Source organism: Scophthalmus maximus, chromosome 18 (genome assembly GCF_022379125.1).
Source record: "Scophthalmus maximus strain ysfricsl-2021 chromosome 18, ASM2237912v1, whole genome shotgun sequence".
Lineage (NCBI taxonomy): Eukaryota > Metazoa > Chordata > Actinopteri > Pleuronectiformes > Scophthalmidae > Scophthalmus > Scophthalmus maximus.
This window is the reverse complement of record NC_061532.1, coordinates 14,588,186-14,609,853: the sequence shown is the minus strand read 5'-3', so window position 1 is coordinate 14,609,853 and position 21,668 is coordinate 14,588,186. Positions and strand designations below refer to the sequence as shown.

Here is a 21,668-nt window from a genome sequence, read left to right as displayed (position 1 = left end):
GGTCGTCGCTGCTATTTGGAGCCAGCAAATGTATACAAACTATAAACTACTTTCTTCTTCTGCTTCTTCTTCTTCCTATCTGGCTTTCTGTGTCACAGCCGTCCCGTCTTCAGGATAAATTAATATGGTGCATATACATTTATCAGATGTGTATCTAATAAATATCAATATTTATTATGGTGGAAGGGTTTGGGACGATGCAAAACTCTATTTTTTTTTTGGTTTTAAGTTATCACTAGGAATCAAGAAAACAATCTATTTTATTTGGTATTAAAAAAAACCAAAAAAAAAACCTGCACGAAAACCATGCAATTTATAATTCTATGAATAATTTGTTTATTGTACGCAAATGATTTACTTTCGTGGATGAAACCATCCATTTTGGCGATGGGCTGCCGTCATTGAGTTTTTTGTTTAGTTTCATATTTATATGCAACGTGTTCATTTTCCTTTCTGGGCCCTTTTTTAATTGTAGCCGAGGCCTTTTTTTCAATTTCAAATGAAAATAACAAATAGAAACAACGTCATTAATAAAACACATTCAAAATGTGTATTTTAATTCGTCAATAAATAAAATGACGGAATCATCATGAGACAAATTTAGAGAATGTAATAGAATAAGCCTAATGATGATGATGATGATGATGATGATGATGATGATGATGATAATGATGATATGATCGGGATGATAATAACAATTTTCAAAGTAAGAAACATTTTTATTTACAATATTCTCAGTGCAAATTATTATTAACAAAATAACACAATAAACTGTATATTTAGACCAGGAGAAAAAATATATATATAGGGTACATGAACACTGCGTGATGTTCTGAGATTTCATTCATCATTACGTGAAACGAGTGGTTCATAACCTAAAGAAAAAAAAAAAATTCACAAACGTCACATTTCCTTCAGATGAGGAAAACGTGCCACACACACACACACACACACACACACACACACACACACACAGAAGCTCCTGAGAGGAAAACGACAGAGACACCGGAGTGTCCGCAAGTCCGACTGTTCAACTAAAGTAGCCTGTGGTTTCAACCTTACAGAGAATATGTAGGGGGAGAGGGAGACAAGTTTCTAATAAAATTCACAAATTAATTTGGACAATATTCCTCGTGTGTGGAATAAAATACTGTGTCACACATGAACTGATAATACTGCCTGGCCGCTCCTCTAGTTCAACCCAACAGGCCCGGTTGCGCTTGCACCAACATGGGACTTGTCAATGCGTCACTCTGCCGTTCCAGATGCGTTCTTCTGCCGAAATATCAAAAAAAAAAAAACTCGTTCTCATTGTTCATAACACAAAACCAACAACACGCTGTCTTCATATTAGCACCTGTGGGGCCGCTGCTGTGTCCGCGCCCGTGGCCGCCGCCGGTGCCGCCGCCGGTGGCGCGCTGCTCGCCGGCGCGCCCCCGCTCATGATCACGCTGGTTTTATTGTGCTCAGAAATGTCCAAGTGTCCGTCGGAGGTCTCCTCCTCCGGGGCCTCGTCGGAGTCACACTCGCTCCTGCCCTCGCTCTCGCACTCGGACTCCGTGGGCTCTTTGGGCTCCCTGCCGCCGGCCTCCGACGCGCCCTTGTCCGGCTTCTCGTCCTTCTCCTTGTCCTTCTGAGCCTGCGCCTCTTTGGAGTGTCTCCACTTCATCCGCCTGTTCTGGAACCACACCTTCACCTGCACATCCACACACACACACACACACACACACACACACACACACACAACACTAGATCAGACCTTTTTTTCTGTGCATATATAACCACTAATACATTAGCAGCCTTAGAGCAAAGTCACTGAATTCCAATCCTCAAATTTCCCCTTAATTTTCCAGGCAAATTAATATGAATAATGTGCCTTATAATATGAAACTTGGTGCATAACAATCTAAAATGATGAAAACTTTCCCTGCCCCAACAGTAATTTATTTTCCATTGTAATGAAATGATGAAAAAAAGTAACATACTTTAACCAGACGCTAAACCGTGGCCATGAATATTTAATTTTTTTACTTTATTTAACCAAAAGAGATGTGAAAACTCTTATGCATGGAAAACTTGGCCAGGACAGTGGCATAAAAACTGCAAATATTGTCCAAACTCACTTATAGACAGTGAGTGTATAATGAATTATGATATAAAATTATAACAATAATAATAAAATAAGAGAATACATTTCAGTTAGTGCTTTATTGGTGTCAGTGTACAATGTTTTAAAAATGTAAACAAGAGTTGGTGAGTTGACACTGGCTCCTCGGGCCAATCAAGTTGCCCCGTACGATTAAGATGCCCCCCCATGCCTTTAAAGGCCTGGTTCAATGGCTTGTGGATCTTTTTTTCAATTCTTGATGAAATCAATTTAGATTCAAAACTTTGTGTCCCTGAGTTGATAAAAATTGATACTTTGGGTCTGTGTAGCCAGTAAGATGTATCAGATGCACACATTTCATTTCGCCTCCACTGCTGTCGCCTCGTCTCACTCGTCAGGGGTGTAGCTCCCATTACTGAGGTCATGTCCCCCTCCATTTTTCTGGGAATGTGGGAGTTTGAGCAGCCTGTGTACGACTTGTATTTTTAGAAGATATACCAAATAAGGAAATAAAGATTTGTTGAAAATATCATTTAAAAAAATGGAGTTATTACAAATTAATCAGAGACAAATACATTTTTTTGATGTCTGGTAAAAAACAGAATTAGGGAGGGGGGGGGGGGGGGGTAGTATTTCTAAAATCCTGGCTACAGCCCTGTGGTTTTATTGTTTTATTGTTTGTTTGGCCTGTAGCCAATATAGCCCAGCCTATAAACAATATAGTTACAACATAAACACTGCAAACCCCTCCGAAAAAAAAAGGAAAAAAAAAAGGCATCAAAAACAGATATTAAATATCTTTGCTAGATCATTTTGCAGGAATAACATCTTTAGGTGCCTCTCAACAACCTTTTCTGCAGGCTTGTTAGAGTTTGTGCCAAAAAACCAACAGCGATATTTCCGTCTCGTCAATCCTTGAGTCATCCTGCAACACGACCGAGGCCTTTGCATCGAAAACACACACGGGGTGGACACGACTTCTTACCTGAGCGTCTGTCAGGCCGAGCATCGCGGCCAGCTGCTTTCTGTCGGGCTTGGTGACGTACTTCTGTATTTCAAATCTCTTCTCCAGTCCCTTTCTCTGCAGGTTCGAGAACACTGCCCTCGACCAGGACCTCTTCCTCTTGTACGTCTGTGGCATCGTGTCTTTTGTGAGGACGGCGTACGGACCTGCAAGACACGAGGAGCACACACCGGGTCAAAACAAAGGAGTCCCCAGAAAACCCATGGGGGGGAGGGGGGGGGGGGGGGGGGGGGACATTCATTCACTGCAGGTGTCTCACACCTCCAGCAGAGAGAAGAGGGACAGGTGGGTTTCCTGTCTGTTAACAGTCCTATACAGGTCGGGTTGGCTACCTGGGAAGGTGTCCTGAAACTGATGCTGGCCTGAGTGTCTGCTGCTGCTGCTGCCTAGCGAACTCATCAGGGAGGACGCGTCGCTCATCCCGGGGTCTATGGCGGAGAAGTACTGGCCGGCCGGTGGCTGAACGGGGATGTGGATTCCTGACTGACGGTGCGAGCTAACGATGGACGTGAGATCTGTCACAGAGCGAGAGATGGTGGGCTTCAGTCAATGACAGAGAGTTAATCGCAGTGACACACAGGCAGACCATACCACTGACCTCGGCTCTTGAGTGGGGCGACATGGTCTTCTCAAGTTAAGATTTTGAAAAGGGAGACTGTGTTTCTGAATTCATAGCCTGCATGGGTTCCCTGGCTGTGGATGCTTTTGAGCAAACTTCGGCTGCAACTGCTGCTGTTTGTAGCTGCTCCTGACCTCTGACCTCTCGGTGGTGGGGGGCACAGGGCTCCTCAAAGTGCAGCTTATGAGGCTATTTGCGCTCTAACTGCTGCGTGAACAAGTGTGTCAGTGTTGTAAACTGGAAACGGACACATGTGCAATCTGCTTTGCTTCTTTCAGAACTCTAAACTTTGGACATTTCTGTCTTGTCTTGTACTTAATGATATTGTTAAAAAAAAATGATTCAAGGGTATAAATACATTCCTGTTCATTCTATTCTCTGTCGCTTTCTGTGGATGACATGACAGGAAAGTCTCTCCTGAAACACCACATGAGGTTGTTTTGTTTTTGTTTGTTGTTGGGTTTTTTTTTGGGGGGGGGGGAAAGTTTGAGTATACGAAAATGTGTCTCTGCTCACCTCTTAGCGACGACTTTTCGTTTCCTTTTGGGTCAAAGTCTGTCGACAATATCCGATCAATTCCGAATTTGAGGTCTTTGCTCGACGGCGGCGGAGCCTGCTGGGAGTTAAAGGCAGTTCTGGACACGGAGGTCAAGTGTAGTCCGTGTCGGTGGTACGGAGACGCCGCGCTCATCCGCGCGCCGTACACGGACGGCTCCGGGGCGACCGGGGAGGGACGCAGCGGCGAGCCGCCGGCGTGGCCCTGCTGCGCGCGGTGGTGGTGGTGGTGGTGCTGCTGCTGCTGCTGCTGCTGCTGCTGCCCCATGTGCACCACGAGTGCGGACGATCCCGGCAGGTTCTCCGCATCACCGGCCTGCAGAATGTCTGCGATGCAAAACGAGGGCTTCTTTATCGTATCCACAGCGAAGCCCCCCGCGCAGTACGCGGACCAGAGGCTGAAGTTTGACGCGTAAAACGGGTTGAGCCCGGCCGTGTACATCCCCGCAGTCTCTAGCGCGGCTCACTGTCTGTCAGAGAGAAAGGGGAGAGTGTCAAAGGGAAGCGCAGGCATGTAAAATCAGAAAAAACAAAATAAAAGGCAAGGGTTGCGTTCTAGCAGGGTGGATGGTCGTCCTCTTTGTGCGAGTGCCAAAAACGCTCTCCCAACTCTGCAATCCTGACCCTGCTGTTCCAACTCTGAAGTTCCTCCGCTGACACTGATTGGTCGCTCTCTGAGCCAATGGATGTGTGCGCTCGCTCACATCACACCCTCCGCAAATTGGGATGATGTGCAACTCCCCTCCAACACACACACACACACACACACGAAACAATTTTGATCCCGAGATGATGGATTGATCACTTAAAGATACCCCCCCCCCCTTTTTTTACCCAACAGTCCTAATGCGCATGAGCTCTCATTTTAATTTCCAAGTTTTTTCTACTTTCCTACACATTTTGAAACCAGTATTTCATCCGTCACTTTGCACAACCGAAAAAAAACGATAATAAACAGGTCACACACGTCTGTAAAGTATAGTAAAAAAAAAAAAAAAGTTATACATATGAAATTATGAACCGAATAAAATCCGACGTGCAATAACGCGACCCGAGCTCAGGGGAGCGTCTATTAGCTCGCACCTCATCCTGTTGTCGATGGGCCGTGATTCGTGTTAAATGAGCGGATGTGCCCCCCCCCTCCCCCAAAAATAGAAACTTGTTTTAGTATTTTTAGGATGCAGCGGGAATCCTTATTTCTTCCGGCGCGGGAGGGGGCAGACTTTATAATGACTGTTAGAACTTCCCTCTTTCAATATTTGCGCAACTTTATCTCGAGCCCGCAAGTCGCACGGTGACGCAAATCCGTCCCCGCGCTCATAATAAACAGAGGAAATCTATTCTCCCTTCAAAACGAAAACACAATTAACTTCAGAGGCGATACTTCATCCGCAAGGCAACTCAAGACTCACACGCTGGGTCCGGGCCAATGAGAAGAAGAAGAAGAATCGAGGATTGAAATAGTGAAAATTCCACTTTTACGCATGTGTGGCTGGATTTGGCCAAAACAACGCGAGGTTTAATGTGCGCAATAATAACAGCAGCTTTAAACATATAGGCTACTTTCTATTCATCTTAACTGTCAATAAGAACACACACACACACACACACACACACACACAGACGGATCGCATGTTTTCTCCTGCCCGTGTTGAAACAATGGCCTCTGAAGTTCACATCCATTTCGTCTTGATTCATGCGGGCGGAAGGGGCCGATGACCCTGACTGCCTCCTATCTTTGGAGGGTCCTATCATGCTGTTTTCGAGTGACACTTTTCCGGGGGTTAAAATTAGAAATGATTTTTCTTTCTCTTTTTTTCTTCTTCTTAACGTTTGCCCTCCATCATGCAGTCAAAACAATCCAGGGAAGAGGATGTAGCAGACGCAGCGTGCACGCCTCGTGGTTATTTCAGGTGCTGATGAGCTTTTCAGAGGGAAGCGTTTAGAAGGGAAAAGAAAAAAAGACCAAAAAAAGCAACTGTTAAACACAAAGGTATGTTTAGTGATATATTTACTTCTTCAACTCTAAATGAAGAAGTCCATCAGCTGTTGAATGCATTAATACAGTCTTGCCTACACATTAATAAGCAGTTGCCCAAAGTGAATAGTGCAGTTTTAACACAAGTCACACACACACACACACACACACACACACACACACACACACACACACACACACACACACACACACACACACAATAACAATTTGCAGCAATTATTTGAGGCTTTATTTGGGTCTTCCAGTATCCTTTGCCATGCACACAATATCTAAATGATATACAACACAAATGGTTTCACCAGTGCACTTCCTGTCGCCTTGATAAGCCACTGACAAATACATAAGTAAATATGAAGTGTTGTTTCCTGCTCTTAAAGGTGACATTTTCTTTTAACTCTAATTTATAATTAGAGTTCAAATAATTACAGAGTGACTGGACCTTTCGTGCAGCGAACATTTCCCTTCTGAACAAGAAAAGAGTTCTGGAAAATTTCTCTGCAGACATGTGGAGGAAGCAAAAAGTTATTATGCACATGCGAACACGAAACCGTTCTCAATAGTAGCCATGCAGGGATCCTGCCAGTTGGATTTCCCCCGTCATTGTTTTATCATTCTTCCAAATATTATTTTAATCCAATGTTTCCTTCCTGTCATTTACATCTTTTAATACAGGGGTTTTTTAATGCAACCAGCAGCTTTCTTAAATGTATCTTCTTAAGCCATAAAGCATAAACCTTTCACTGCACCGATGAAACCTGCAGCACACGTCTTGCTGTTAAACACACACAAGAATAAATCCGCACCTTCCTTCTTGCATCAAACTATTGCAGCTGTTTTAAAGGCTCGGGGTCTGAAAATTGAATATTGTTAAAAAAAAGACCACATTTTGATGCACTAATCACCTGTAAAAACTTGGGGAGGGGGAAAAAAATGACTTTTGCAGCCTCAGTGCTGCTGGATACTATTATTCACCTTTATTTCCCTTTTCCAGTCCGGTCCTCTGCGGAGCCGTATAAATGATGGCGAGTGGGATTCCTGCCAGTGCCAAGTGACTCCTGCCTCTGGTGAAGCCACTGGAATTGTTGCAGACCTGAACCTGAAAACACACAGTCAATATCAATCCTGAAAGTACTGAGATGCTCCGTCTCTGATACAGTTTGAAAACAGAATATTATGGTGTTATAGGGGGCTGTTGTTGTGGGATTTCATGGTTACATTTTTGAGGTATACTTTTGAATGTTATTTTATACTTCTGCTCCATCTCAAATTTTTTAAACTTTATTTGACAGACAGTTACCACTTCACTTCACAGATTCAAATTTGACATGAAAAAAACAACCCATGGTGAGCTTATAAAATGTTGTGCGTGGTTGTTGAATACTGAAGCAGGTTTTTTTCCAAATGGTTTTGGCTTCTTACAAAAAAGAGGAGTCTGCAGCAGTTCCACCAAACTTGGACTGTGGTTTCATTTCAATAGGCCGAACTGTTTGAGGCCTAATGAGGTCAAATCAACCAATGTCTAGCACAAAAAAAAGATTAATTCAAATGAGTAAAGTAGAACTTTCTTTTTAACTTCCCCATTAATTATCTTATGATTGATTTTTTTGACCCTTTGGAGGGACAAGTGCTTGGGTCATTTTCTGTAGAGGTTGTTTTTAATTTTCTTTTAGCTCTTTAACACATTTGAACTAGATTTTGAATGCAACAACCATTCTATATTGTTTGCATAGTATTTTAATCAAATAAATAATCTGAGCACCACCCCCACCATCACAATATTATACAATCTTAAAATCTAGCTTTTACAAAACCTATGAACAGAAGAACAGGGGAAAAAAAAAGGAGATTATCATTCCATTATCAAATCCTATTGGCTGCTCGAACCTGCCAGAAGAGTCCACACTCCAAACAGAGAGTCAGAGCACTGACGGGTCTCATGCCCACTGTGGATGAAGACAGGGGAGAGCTGCTGGGTGCACTGTTGACTACCTGAGGTTCGACGCGTCTGACGGACGGGGGCCCATTGTTGTCGCCTGATTGCTCGCTGTGTGTTTTTCAGGAAGCCTTATCAGGCGGAGGAAGACTGAACGAGCCCCCTCAAACTTGCAGCCCCCCGCTGGATCTGGAGGCTGCACGGACAGAATCAAATGATTTCCATTATTACGCCGGGAGTGATTGCTCCCCTCTGTTACGGCTCCCGCTCGGGCCAGAATTACTATTTCTGGCAATGTTTGCCTGCAGGAAGGAACTTTCGCAGATTTAATGGGACCTGGGCCATTGTACACAGCCTTCTGTATGGCACGGTGCCATCATTTCCACAGAGAGACGAGGGGGGTGGAGAAGAAGTGAGGGATGTGTCTAAAGTCAATCCAAAACAAGGCTGCACCGTTTATGTGACCCTGAACACATCCAATATATTTCAAACAGTGAACCCTCTCTGAGGTTGAGATGAACTCGGATGATATTTAATTTGCATGTACAGTAGGAGGTTGAACGTCGCACGGTGACTCTCGGGTTCTTTGATCCATCTCGTTGTGTTTAAGAAAAATGAAACATGACAAACATCTTTCTGTTTCTGTGATTGATAGTTTGGTTACATTAAAAATTAAAATGTAAACGTACAAAAGTATGGTCAGCGAAATGTACTTTGACTATCAACAGTAAAAGAGAATTGGCCCCTCTAAGTGTTGTATTATTATATATTTTATCATTTAAGCATCATTAATGGGAGATTAATATGTGAGTGTCATTTTATTGCTGTACTCGTCCAAGGTGGAGCTAATTTTAACTGTTATATTTAAGCTAATGTGTCATATTTTATGTTTTTATAGGTATAAGATAAGATAGCACGACATAACATAACATATGATAAGATAAAATCAATTCAAAACATTACAAGTCCTTAGACTACATAAGTGAATTATGCAAGCATTTGTACAAAATCTGACTATACAAAGCCATTAGTTGCTAAATATGTAAATAAATGTAGTAGTAAATGATAAATGAAGCATAAAGCATATAAAGTGTATAATGGAAATACTCAAGTTAAGTTCAAATACACAGTTACTGTACATGAGTAAATTTCCACCACAATTCTGGACAAATAGTTTGATCGGCTCTCACATTTTCTGGTGAATCACGAAAACTAGAGTGAATTAAAACCACTGATCTTGCCACAATGCACAAAATATAAAACGATCATTAAATGTCAGTGTATATACTTACAGTCTGCTCCTTACAGGCCCCCGCGCGCACGATCAAAATGCCGACTTGTTCCATATCACCAGGCTGTAGATGGAGTCTGTCGAAAGAATATCGATTATTCCCACAGATATAATGTTAAACTTTAACAAGCATGTGAAGGCACTTAATGTACAAGCGGCTCCCCCCAGTGACTGAAACTTTCCCCCTTTCATTCTCTCATTTTTTCCAAAGAACAGACCACTATTTTGCAGGTGTAAAATTGATTTAATACAATTTTTAAGAGGAAAGATTGGGGCAATACTTTGCTATTTGTAATAAAGTAGCTGACACACAGATGATGTTATGACGATTCTGGTTCAGGACCACAGGAGTTTTTATCTTGTGTCATATGCACTTTGTCTTTTATAGTTGGTTCTATCATTGTTTTCTGGTTCTGCACGGCCAGGTTTTATGATATTTTGAATGGATGTTTGTAATGTTTGTATTTTCAAGGTGAATTTGTGTGGATTTTTTGAAAGACAGGACCAAATCAATTCATCTTTAAGTCATTTTCTTTAATTTCTTGCCTTAAATGTCTTATCTTTTGTATTCTGTGATCAAATGGCATTGAGCTGAGTGAAAATTCCATCAATTAAACTCCATCTCAAAGGTTCAGAATCTCAGCTACACATGTCAGGATGATTCAACAGACTCAGATCATACCAGTGAATGACTGAGGAGAATAAAAATCCCATTAGATTCCCTTTGCTTCCTTTTGTGGCAGTGGGCCTTTTCTTTTTGTTGCTCTTTGCTCTGCACAGTCAGAGAGTTTAAACTCTGAAGTGGTCATCAGCTGGACATTGGAGTGGTAGACTAATCACACTCAGCCCAGGCTGCCCTCTGCTGTAAACAGCCTGAGGGGGGCTGCTTCCATGGAAACGTTTTAAATATGATGGTCGACTCGGTGCAACATGCGTAAAGACCAATGCGTTTACAGTTTTTCCAAGCCGCCTCTTGTGCGGCGTGTTCCTGTCCCTCTGCGGCACCGCTGTGCAAACTGTACACACGGTTAAACCACACGTACAGTACAGAGCACTGGAAGCTCTGGAGCTACATGTAAATAAGTGCAGGAGACTTAATGGAAACACAAAAGGTCATCATAACAAAGCGTTCGGGCCTAACTGCGGAGCGTAAACCACTGTCGGACAAAAACACGCACACATCAAAACATAAATTAAACATTTAAAACAAAAATATCTATGTTTTCTTAAGTGAAAGTCTAAAGCAGGGAGTCAGTCTCTAACTGCACTTATTCATTATTGAATTGTAAGAGTTTGCAATCAAGGGCACGTAAAGAAATAGCGACGCGTAAAACCGTGCGTTTTGGCACCGGCTCCTTTTTTCAAGCCAAATATATTAAAATGACTCGTTGACTCCGTTCGTGGAGACGCGCGGAGGACGGGTCGCATCTCAGAGCCCGCAGCTTTGAATTCAGCTCACATCGCGGCTTCGAGATCGACCAGAGGGCCTTTCCAATGCTGCGGTGGAAAAATGAAAAGACGGAGGAGAAAACAGGATCCATCGGCCGAGGAGGAGGCAGCGGCAGGTCTGAGGGCGCAGAGAGGCGAAGTCTGTTTTAATAAATCAGCTGATATGTGGACGTACAGTGTTGGAACATGAAATGAAGTTCAGTAGATCTGTCTGTCTGTCTGTGTCTGTCTGTCTGTCTGTGTCTCTCTGTCTGTCTGCCTGTCTGTGTCTGTCTGTCTGTCTGCCTGTGTCTCTCTGTCTGTCTGTCTGTCTGTCTGTGTCTCTCTGTCTGTCTGTCTGTGTCTCTCTGTCTGTCTGTGTCTGTGTCTCTCTGTCTGTCTGTCTGTGTCTCTCTGTCTGTCTGTGTCTGTCTCTCTGTCTGTCTGTCTGTCTGTCTGTCTGTCTGTGTCTCTCTCTCTGTCTGTCTGTCTGTCTGTGTCTCTCTCTCTGTCTGTCTGTGTCTCTCTGTCTGTCTGTGTCTGTGTCTCTCTGTCTGTCTGTCTGTCTGTCTGTGTCTGTCTGTCTGTGTCTGTCTGTCTGTCTGTGTCTCTCTGTCTGTCTGCCTGTCTGTCTTTGTCTGTCTGTCTCATTCACAGGCTTATTTTTTGCTGTGGGTTTTAGATCAGTTTGTCTCATGGGAAGGGGGAAAATAATGTCCCGTCGGGACCATTTTGTCGAGAAAACAGCTACTGGAAATGTTTTTCCACGCTGTCCCAAGCGTGTCTTCTGCTTTAAAAAAAAAAAAAAATCTCATTTATTTATTCCAGTTTGAACAGCGAGAGGCTGTAGATTTTCATCCATATCAAGAAGAAGTCCCTTAAGGTAAAATAGTTTGACAAATCTTTAATCTTTGATGCAAATTTGTTGCGTAAAGTTTAAATTTGGTGAAAAAAAATCGCTTCATTAAATAAATAAAAAACAAATCGAAAATACAAATACATGACACATTAATTATATGTAGTTCGAGGCTAGACTTTGATATCATGTGTTATTTATATACCTCAAAGATATTGTATAGGCCCTATATTAACACATTCCATCAATCAGATATTTCTAATATGTTGTTTTATTTAATGTTGCCTATTTTTTCCCACAGTGCAGGTTCATATTACTCATTATGCAGAGCTCATTTCTTGTTGTTTTTAAATATTTAAATGTATATATGACCTTATTGTTACTGTACTGTGGTCAACATCATGTGATGTCTTCTTTTTTTCCCCCTCAGTACATTGACAGAGTAGCAGCCCATAACCAGAACCAGCCTCACACAATGAAAAAAGGACTCTTTTCTTTCTTTCTTTTTCTTTTTCTTAACAAAACGCTGCCATCTAGCGGCAACACGGAGACTTACTCTGTGAACAGAGTCATAGAAGTGAAGGAAAAAAAATGAATACGTGCAGATTGTTGTATTTTCTGTGGCTATTTCTCATGCTCAAAATTTGTAATAAATCAAAACACAAAATAATTTGTATTTCAAGCTTAATGTCTTTGTACATATACGTTTCTATATCCTTGTCTATGTGGCACTGCTATATTTTCTGACTACATGCAATGTTTTGTTGTTACAATCCACAGTGAACATTTAAAAATGATCTACCGGAACTAAAAAGGGGACGAAGATACAATCAAATGCAACATAATCTTATAATACTGAATACAATATAGAGCATTTATTAATTTGTTAAAGATTCATATACTGTACATATATGTGAAATGAAGTGTTTTGCACAGGTCAATCCAAAAATATGAATATTGTAAAAATGTGTTTTTGTTATTGATTAAAAACTGCTGATTAATAACAATAAATCAGCAGTGATTGTATTTTTTGCCCTTGATCAATGTCATAATTTCAGTTAATAAACATAAACCTGTTTGTGTGTGTGTATGTGTGTGTGTGTGTGTGTACTCACACATTTTCCTTCATCCTGTTCCTGGAGTTCGACGGGGTCGTGCGTACAGCTCTCAGGGGACTCCTGGCTTTGACCTCTGACCTCCATTTAAGTGTGAGAACGGTCTCCGGGGAGGATGTCGGCTTGACTCAGGAAGTGAAGGCAGGTGTCAGCTGCTGGTGTTGGTGACATTGGACCCGTCGACTGACCATTCACTTTTTTTTTTCCCCCCTTTCTCCTCAACTTTCTTGTCAGACGTTTGTCACATTTTCACTACAAATGTGTCTGAATATTCACTTACTATGAGCTAATATGACAATTAGAAACAGTTATTAGAGTCAGTGTATATTCAACCTATATGCATTTTAAATCCAATATTCACAATTGCTTGTTGTTTTCATACATCACCGTCATTCTTGTCCTTTTCCACCCGAAGACCAAAGCTGAATTATTATTTTCATTATTTGTAAATATATTGACTGTTGTCATGTAGTAATAGTTTAGTAAGACAGAAATATAAGCTTTAGGAATATAAGCACAACACTGTATCTGTCTAAACCTGCCAAAAAAATGGTTTTAAGACTTTGGAAGATGTTTCAGACATGTTACTTTGTCCAGTACTTTTCAGTACTACAGGCATAAAGTGTAAAAATGCCACTGTACCATTCAACAAGTGTAATTTAATGACAGTTCCCTTTTTGTGTTCTTATTGTACATTACAACCTTAGACAGCTGAGAGGAGAGAAGCAGGATGTACAAGAACAAGTGCAGATTCTGTGGATCCAAATGCACAGACACTTTTCTGCACACGTTAGATTCTGTATCGTCTTATCGGAGATTAAGAAAGTGCCTCTGCATTGAGTTGGCATTCAGTGTACAACCTCCACACGAGACTCTTTTTGGCAAACTCATATTGCAACGGCGTCAGCATCATTAAAAAAAAACCCCCGAACAAATAAAACTGATAATAAAACAATCATTTGCATATACAGGACAATATGGGGAGATATTAAATCAACATCAGAAACGACGTGACGTTATTGAAATCTGAAAAAAACAAACATTTTAAACGATGTCATCATTAAAATCTGTCATTTGTCAGTCATTTTTTATAAACCTGTGCCTTAAGTGATTTAGATCTAAAAACACAAACAAAAATTCAGCAGTCAGTTCAAATGTCAAAAAAAAAAGGGGGGGGATCGGGTTGGGGAGCAAATTTTGATAAAGGCTTTGAATCATATTTAAAAAAAAAAAAAAAAAGAATCTCTAAACTAACATTTGTAAAATTGTAATATAAAAGTGTCTTCAGACCGTCCCTCTCAATCATCTATTTGGCATTTAGGAAAATGCCTTCTTTGTTTTGTTTTTTGCTGATACAACTTGATACCATTGTTTTGTCTGTGCAGTAAGAAGGAGTTATCTTAGCTTAGCATGAACACTGGATACAGAAGGAAATAGCTAGCCTGTCCTGTCCAGAGCCAGGCTAGTGCTAAACTAAGCTAACTGTCATTTTTTTCCCAGGTTCATGATAGTGATTATCAATCCTCAGCATTTCATATTCCCCCCAAATATATATATCTATATATATATTTTTAAAAAACCTTCTAAACTCTCACATATTACAGCATTGTGTGACATCAGTTGAAATTTGAGGTGCGAACAAAAATAAAAGTATTTAAAAAGAGACTTAATCTGACAGAGCTCATGAAAGGTGCAGTGTCTTTAGAAAGACAAGTCCAGTCCAGTCCGCTCGGACGCCGTCTGTGCTGAGCGCGTCAGTCTTAGCTCTCGTCCCCGGTCGGCCCACTGCCGTCGTTCACCAGTCTCTCTCTCTCTCCCGGGCTGCTCTCCACCGCCTCGTCCACGAACCGGGCGCAGCAAGGTATCCTGGCCAGCAGGGGGCGGTGCAGTCCATTGTAGAGCCCCGTGCCCAGCAGCAGAACCAGGAAGCCGAGCACCTGGAGGCCCTGGAAATGCTCCCATCCCAGGGCCAGGCTCACCACCCAGATGACCAGCGTGCGCAGGCTGTCCAGCACCATGCGCGTGGTGGCGCTGATCTCCTTGGTGACGCTGATCCCGGCGAAGTTGAAGAAGGCGATGCTGACCGTGTTGCCCAGCAGCGCCAACACGATGAGGGGCTGGTGTCCGATCTGACAGAAGGCGTCCAGCGCGTCCTCCAGCACCCCTCGGGGGTTGCCGCCGAAGTCACCCGCGGGAATGAAGTACATGGGGATGAGCAGCAGCGACAGGACGAAGAAACCGAAGAAACCTGGAGATGGAGAGAACCAAGTTAATCTGACACATTGTTCCCAAACCGTTTAAACTGCAACACATTAAAATCAAGATAACTTGCAATTCTTCCTCAGAGTCCGTTACCAGTCAGAGGATATTTATTTAATGTAAAATTGATCTTGTTTATCTGTTGTTGTTGTTGCTTTTTCCTGTTTACAGGAACTACATTATTGACTTCTTTTACATTGACAATTCAGGACTTTGATTCACTCTCCCCCTCAACAGTTTTAGGGTGAAGTCCCTTTGCCCTTGTCGGAACTAAATGTTTCATGTGACTGCAGACGAACAGCTGCTGTACCTTCAGTACCGACGGCACGGAGAGGGTGGACGTCGTGTTTGTAGACAAACTTTTCTTCCAGGACCATCTGCACCGAAACAATGATCTGAGCCATGATGATCAGAAGGTCTCCTGTTGGAGAGAAAGAGAGTTTGTTTCAGCCCGAATGACACGTTGCGTGTTTAAGTAAGGTAGTACTAAAAACACCATACCTGTGATGACCTCGCTGAGTTTGTGCGTGTCGTCTCTGTTGCCGGTGACGAAGTCGGCGAGGCCCACCACCACCAGGCCCAGGATGGTGATGAGGATGCCGAGCCACTGGCTGGCTGCCAGGCGACGGCCCAGAAAGGCCACGGAGAGCAGACCAGTGAAGATGATGACTGCTCCGCGCAGCATCTGGAAGCTGGAGGCGCTCGTCATGTTGAGTGCTGGAGGCGGAAAATCAGGTTTTAATGGGGGCAGATACACGAGGGACGACGGAGACGTTTGACGAGGGCAGCTACTGTAATCCTCCAGCATTTAGTAAATTTGTGATCTAGAAATTTGTGAGAACAACTTTGTTATCTCTGACCTAATCATCTTTCTTCCTGACAGCCTCTTCAAACAAGCAGATTATCTTTAACTCTCTGGCGCTATCAATGGGACATGAGAGTCATTACATTTGACCTTTGAGGGCCACAGATCAGGACGTACGTTTTCAAAAGCTAATGTTTTACCTATACGTACAGCATAAGCAATTTTAATATGCTTTTGGCCAAACCTTTTCCACCTACTGAAGAACTGAACATCAAGCAGATGAAGGCTGTGGTCACTTACCAACATACATGATGGAGGTGGCTGTCATGTCGCACATGGCGGGGGCAAAGAAGAGGAGCGGGTTGAAGCTCCGGCCCGGGTTCATCTTGGGCTCTGGACTACGTCTGTCGTGGCAGAGAAGGATGTAGAAGACTGCGAGACAGCTGAACTCGCCCAGAAACATCCCCACGGCCTGGACACGCAGAAACAAGAGACGGACAGACAGAGTTTACTTATCTATGTAATCTACTAGTACAAAGACATAAACGTGCATACTGTATCTGTGGCCTCTGTTTAATAGGGATGGGTATCATTCGAAAATGTTCAGTACCGAGCCTGATAAGTGTGCTGAAATTTATTTTTTCACTTTACATTATTTTGAGACATATAAACATAAACAAGTTATTTTCTTTATAAAATCCTTTTTCCCATTTAATAAAACAAGACAAACTTCTCATACAAACAGCTGTCAAAACTTTACTTAAAAAGTAAATTCTCAAAACTTTATAAATTTGATTTAAATCAGGGACATTCCCATCAAAGAATAAATTAGAAATTCTAAGCGGGAATTTGATGCCAGTTTTTAAAATTTTTTTTTACCATCTTTGATAATTGTGCTACAGAAACTTTTTTGTCGAGATTTAAGTTTAAACAAATTAGAGTTACGGTTAAATTGATGTTAAGAGTGAAACACTATGCCCCTTATACTGTACCTGCACAAATGGGTGGGAGAATCCATGTTCAGGGTCGTCGCGGCAACCCTTCGCTGAGAACAAATCAGCCCATCTGTTGGACAAGAAGACGTTTTCACGGTTTAATTAAGGATATTATAACTGTGATTTTTTAAGTCAAACACACCGAAGGCACTGGGATGAAACAGGGGGTTTGCCACAAAGCTAGTGCTGCAAACATTAGAACATTAATTGATTAGTGAAATGAGAGAAAAAATTGAATCTGAAACTATTTTGATCATTAATTAATGATCTTTTGCTTTTGACAGTAGGTCAAATGTGAAGATTGAATGCCTTTCTCATGTCATATTTGAAAAGCAAACTGCAAATGTTTGGGTGTGTCGGTCACACAAAAAAGACATTGGAAATTAAAACAGGCATTTTGCTAAGCTATCTGACATTTCAGAAACAAGTAAATCATTGGGTCTATAGAAGAGTTGAGCTTTTTTTTCTTTAAATACAGCTGTGTGAAGAATGTCCTCCTCTCTCATTGAGGTCACAGTGGACACATAAAACACCGTATACAGTCAGATGATCTAATTTGAGTTAATGCCTAACCCGTTGACTTTTATGGTCAAGACAATGTGAGGTAGCGTGACCGGCATGTGAGCTTCCTGTCTGCTTCAATATGCGTGACACGGGAACGTTGGAGCTGCTGAGGCAGCACTGTCTGTGAATGCGACAACTTCTGACTGAGCTCATCAATACTCTGAGGAAAAACTTGAGTGGGCCTGTTGCTGACTGATCCAAATCTAATGTGGTCTGGGTTCAAATATCTTGACATGGCGACGCACGGCCGCGTGAAACGAAAGAGGGAAACTTGCACCAAAAGTATCGAACCTACGTGTTGTGACGGATCTGAGGTGAAGAGCTTTTAAAGCCAGTGAGGCGGCGCTGTGACGAGGCTGGTTTCAGGTGGCTGCCGCCGTGAAACCTCACCTGTTTAGTCGCTGGTGCGCTCTCTTCTGTGAGCAACATGACACAGCTGGTTGTAGTTATTGTCTGACACACTGTCAAAGCGTTCAAACTGGGGTTCGTCACAGTTTGGAGTTGTTGTTTTTTTTTTTAGCTGACCTGACACCACCCCCCCCCAAAAAAGGGAAGAGAAGTTTGTGACACATGAGCGACAGAGAGCTGACATCACAGATTATTAGAGAAGTAAGAGAAAATTAATTTCTTGAGTCACGAAAAAAGTGCAAAACCTTGTGACAGCAATGGGAGAGGACTCTGAAGACATTTGTGATTTTTCTATCTCATTATAACACAATTCATTTTCACAAAAAGGAACTCACTTATCAGGAGGGAGATTAACGTCATGAAACATATGGCGACTTACTGCTTACAATTTTGTGAATGAAAAAGTTAGCGGTTGAACAGAATTAGTCAACAATTTAACTATGAATTCCATATACACACACACACACACATATATATATATATGTGTGTGTTTTGAAATGGGGAGATTTTCTCCTCGCCTCTCTTTTACATCATTGTGAAGTGAATATGTTTGAGCTCATTAACAAAAATTGCAATCTGAAGACTTCCCTTTGTGTTCTGAGGAGCTGTGATGAGAATTTCTGAGAATCTTCTGATAAAAATTATATATATTATTCAATGGGTAAACATTGGTTTTTGATAATCAAACAACCAACTGCTTCCAGGATTTGCTGGATCGAGCATTTGCTGCGTTTCTGTTAAAGATCATGTCACTTTAACCTTGTCCACAACTATCTTTGGATATAAAAGTAGACATGTGAATGATGTTTCTTTGTGGTCTGGGGAAATGCAATTGGCTATTTTGCTTTTACTGTGTCAGGTTTCAAAGGAAAACGATAATGAAAGCGATGTTCAGTTGCAGTGTCATCCAGTTATCATCACGTCGCCTCTGACAGGTTATGAATACCTGAGTTATGTTATCAGAGAACTGGTCGTCACTGCAACATTCGGCCTCAGATAAACACGATCACTGGCTCGTTAACTGCTGCTTCCGGGGCCACAATCTCACAGGGCGATTAGCACTGAAATGTCTGTGCTCGGGCTCGAGTCAGATCCTGACCCAGAGGACAGGTCACTGTGCTGAGGCTGCTTACAGCAGAGATGACGACCCGGCGAGGCGTTAGCTTGATGCGATGCATGCTAACGTTAGCTGCTAACGGCTACATTAACGCCAACTGAGCTACAAATGAATGGACTTCTACACGCTAACGTATGACTTAGTAACAAACCACCTCCATTGACCAGGAAATGACCATTGGCATTTTGTCCGCCAACACGCTACTGTCCAATTTACTTTAACTACAAACACATGACACCAGTGGAAGGAAGATTGGAGGAGACGAAGAAGAAGAAGAATTAGACGAAGAAGAAGAAGAAGAATTAGACGAAGAAGAAGAAGAAGAATTAGACGAAGAAGAAGAAGAAGAAGACGACGACGAAGAAGAAGAACAAGAAGACGAAGAACAAGAAGAAGACGAAGAAGAACAAGAAGAAACATAATTAAATGTACTCACTTTGCGGATAATGTGTTGATGGAGCCAGTTGTGAGCATAAGTCCCGCAAGGAACAGCTGGTATTTGGTCCAAGTCATGCTGGACCGCGAGGGGCGAGGGGCGAAGGGCGAGAGAGACGAGGAGACGACCCAGGCACAGGCGACGACCACCGGGCTGTTGTTTGGGTGTTTAAACTCTGGTTGTTATTGGCTCCGTCTGCTCTCTCTCTCTTTTCTCCGTGGGATCTCCTCGGCCTGTAAACGTCACATGACGACACCAGAGTCAGCTGACCGCTGGGCAAAACACGCTGCGCTGCCTTCACGTGCCGTCGGAAATTGAAGGAACGCACCGAAACAGGGTTTGAGTCACTGAAGACAGAAAATATTTATTTTTAAAAAGGAGGACGATTACAACGTTTAATTAAATCTATGCAAGTTTCATTAAACCCAGTCCCCTTTTGCTGACAAAATATTTTCTTTAAAACTCCGTGTTAATGTATATTTTTAATGCTCCATTTACTCTATGGTTCTTAGTCCCTGGCTATGTTGTACATAGTGTTGTGGAATGTAACATAATAATTCTCTTTTTAAATAATAAGAAACTGTAATAAAAAAAGATGTTAAAACGTTTAATTCTTGACCTTGGAAACAGTAGATCAGTTCAGTATTTCATAATCTTCATGAATACTATGATATAGTACAATGTTGTAATAGATGTTTTTCAATGGGATTGTTGATGTTCAAATCTCCATTCAGTTCAATTGATTCCTGTGATTTTTCTGAAAGTCCCCACCAGATCCTTAAACAGAAGCATAAACACAATATGTCACGTGGTCTATTTGCCATCATTTCACACCCAGCATAAACACAATATGTCACGTGGTCTATTTGCCATCATTTCACACCCAGAGCACTGAAATTCAACTTGTCATTATGCCTGCAGAAATACAAAGAAGCCGTTTTCGAGGGCAAGTGAAGGTAACGCAGTAGGCCTCATGGATGAACAACAGGGGGAGTCAAACACCAGATATAAAGCATCAACATTTGAAAGTGGGACCACAGTAAGTTTCCCCCTCTGTGGCCTCACATTGCTCAAAATTACAACATGCACATGATGCTGTCCATTAGTTCCCCAGCACGCAATGTGTGTATGTACGTGTGCATGTGTGTGTGGACAAAACATTAACAAGGATGGATTTTCACCAAACCTGGTGGGACTATTACTTGAGAGGATATCTCAGGACGATTACTCTCTGGAGCTGATTTAGATATTTCTGGCCTGCAGCTGTGAAGGTATCTTGATGTTGACCAACATCTGAGCACCCAGGAGCTTTATCATTTCACGCTGAATAACCTGGAAACATGTGATTGACAGCCAACCTACAGTACAGTGGTGTGGCACTGGACCTGAAGGGAGGGAAAAGTGACATTTAATGTACACAAATCTCATCCGAGGCCACTGAAATGTCACACACGGCAGTGTCAGCTCAGCAGACTGAGGTACTGTATGTTTGAGGGCTTATTGAAAAGCTTGATGCTGTCCACCAGCAGCCGAATTATTCATGACCACAGCTCAGCAATGCTCACCTTTGCATACTAAATATATAAATCACTGGTGACCCCGTGACTCAGAGCTGTTGCATAACATATGCATTTGCGCTGTGCAGCACACGTACAGGACAGGTCAGGTAAAAAAAATCATCTGCTGACAAATGTGATTAGTAATTCAACTCACTGGGAGGCTTGACATCTCCACATAATCTGATTATTTTTCATTTGTTATTTTAAATTCAAAATGCTCAGATCTGTTTTCCAATCATATCTATTTATTGTAAAAATGTTATGTGACTGAAGAAATGTATATATTATGTGTATGACATTCTTGCCATCATAAAGATGCCAGTTCAAATATTAGATTATAAATTTATTTGTCTATCAAAATGTGTATACCTTTAATAGACACGATAACACGCTAGAATTGAGCTGTAAGAGGACTTTTTACTGATTATTATTCTATTTATCCGCAACTACAACTCCTCATATGAATCATCAACACATTTCATATAAAAGTATTTAATCTATACAAATTTTACATTTACACAGAATAACATAGCCGCACTTCTATATAATGATGTACGTATGATCAGCCTGGTTATTGATATTATAAATGAAGCTGTAC

At 41.9% G+C, this 21,668-nt stretch overlaps 2 protein-coding genes across 4 annotated transcripts; both read right to left on the bottom strand.

The window, feature by feature from the left end:
• Positions 1–698: 698 nt before the first annotated feature.
• Positions 699–5,055, bottom strand: hlx1 (H2.0-like homeo box 1 (Drosophila)). Of its 2 annotated transcripts, XM_035618347.2 has the most exons (5): positions 4,267–5,053; positions 3,464–3,646; positions 3,093–3,277; positions 1,358–1,696; positions 699–1,275 (listed from the first exon to the last, which is right to left on the bottom strand). In XM_035618347.2, exons 1-5 carry the CDS (start codon positions 4,745–4,747, stop codon positions 1,249–1,251), a joined length of 1,215 nt encoding a protein of 404 aa, XP_035474240.2. In that variant the 5' UTR covers positions 4,748–5,053; the 3' UTR covers positions 699–1,248. The 2 variants fall into 2 exon arrangements, with proteins under 2 accessions (XP_035474240.2, XP_035474241.2); XM_035618348.2 differs by lacking the exon at positions 3,464–3,646 and having other exon boundaries at positions 4,267–5,055.
• Positions 5,056–13,566: 8,511 nt separating this feature from the next.
• Positions 13,567–19,845, bottom strand: slc35f6 (solute carrier family 35 member F6). 2 transcript variants are annotated; one of them, XM_035618126.2, is made up of 6 exons: positions 19,512–19,845; positions 16,984–17,056; positions 16,292–16,463; positions 15,688–15,903; positions 15,497–15,607; positions 13,567–15,175 (listed from the first exon to the last, which is right to left on the bottom strand). In XM_035618126.2, the coding sequence occupies exons 1-6, from the start codon at positions 19,586–19,588 to the stop codon at positions 14,688–14,690; spliced, it is 1,137 nt and encodes a 378-aa protein (XP_035474019.1). In that variant the 5' UTR covers positions 19,589–19,845; the 3' UTR covers positions 13,567–14,687. The 2 variants fall into 2 exon arrangements, with proteins under 2 accessions (XP_035474019.1, XP_035474020.1); XM_035618127.2 differs by lacking the exon at positions 19,512–19,845 and adding an exon at positions 18,905–19,380.
• Between the last annotated feature and the right edge of the window lie 1,823 nt (positions 19,846–21,668).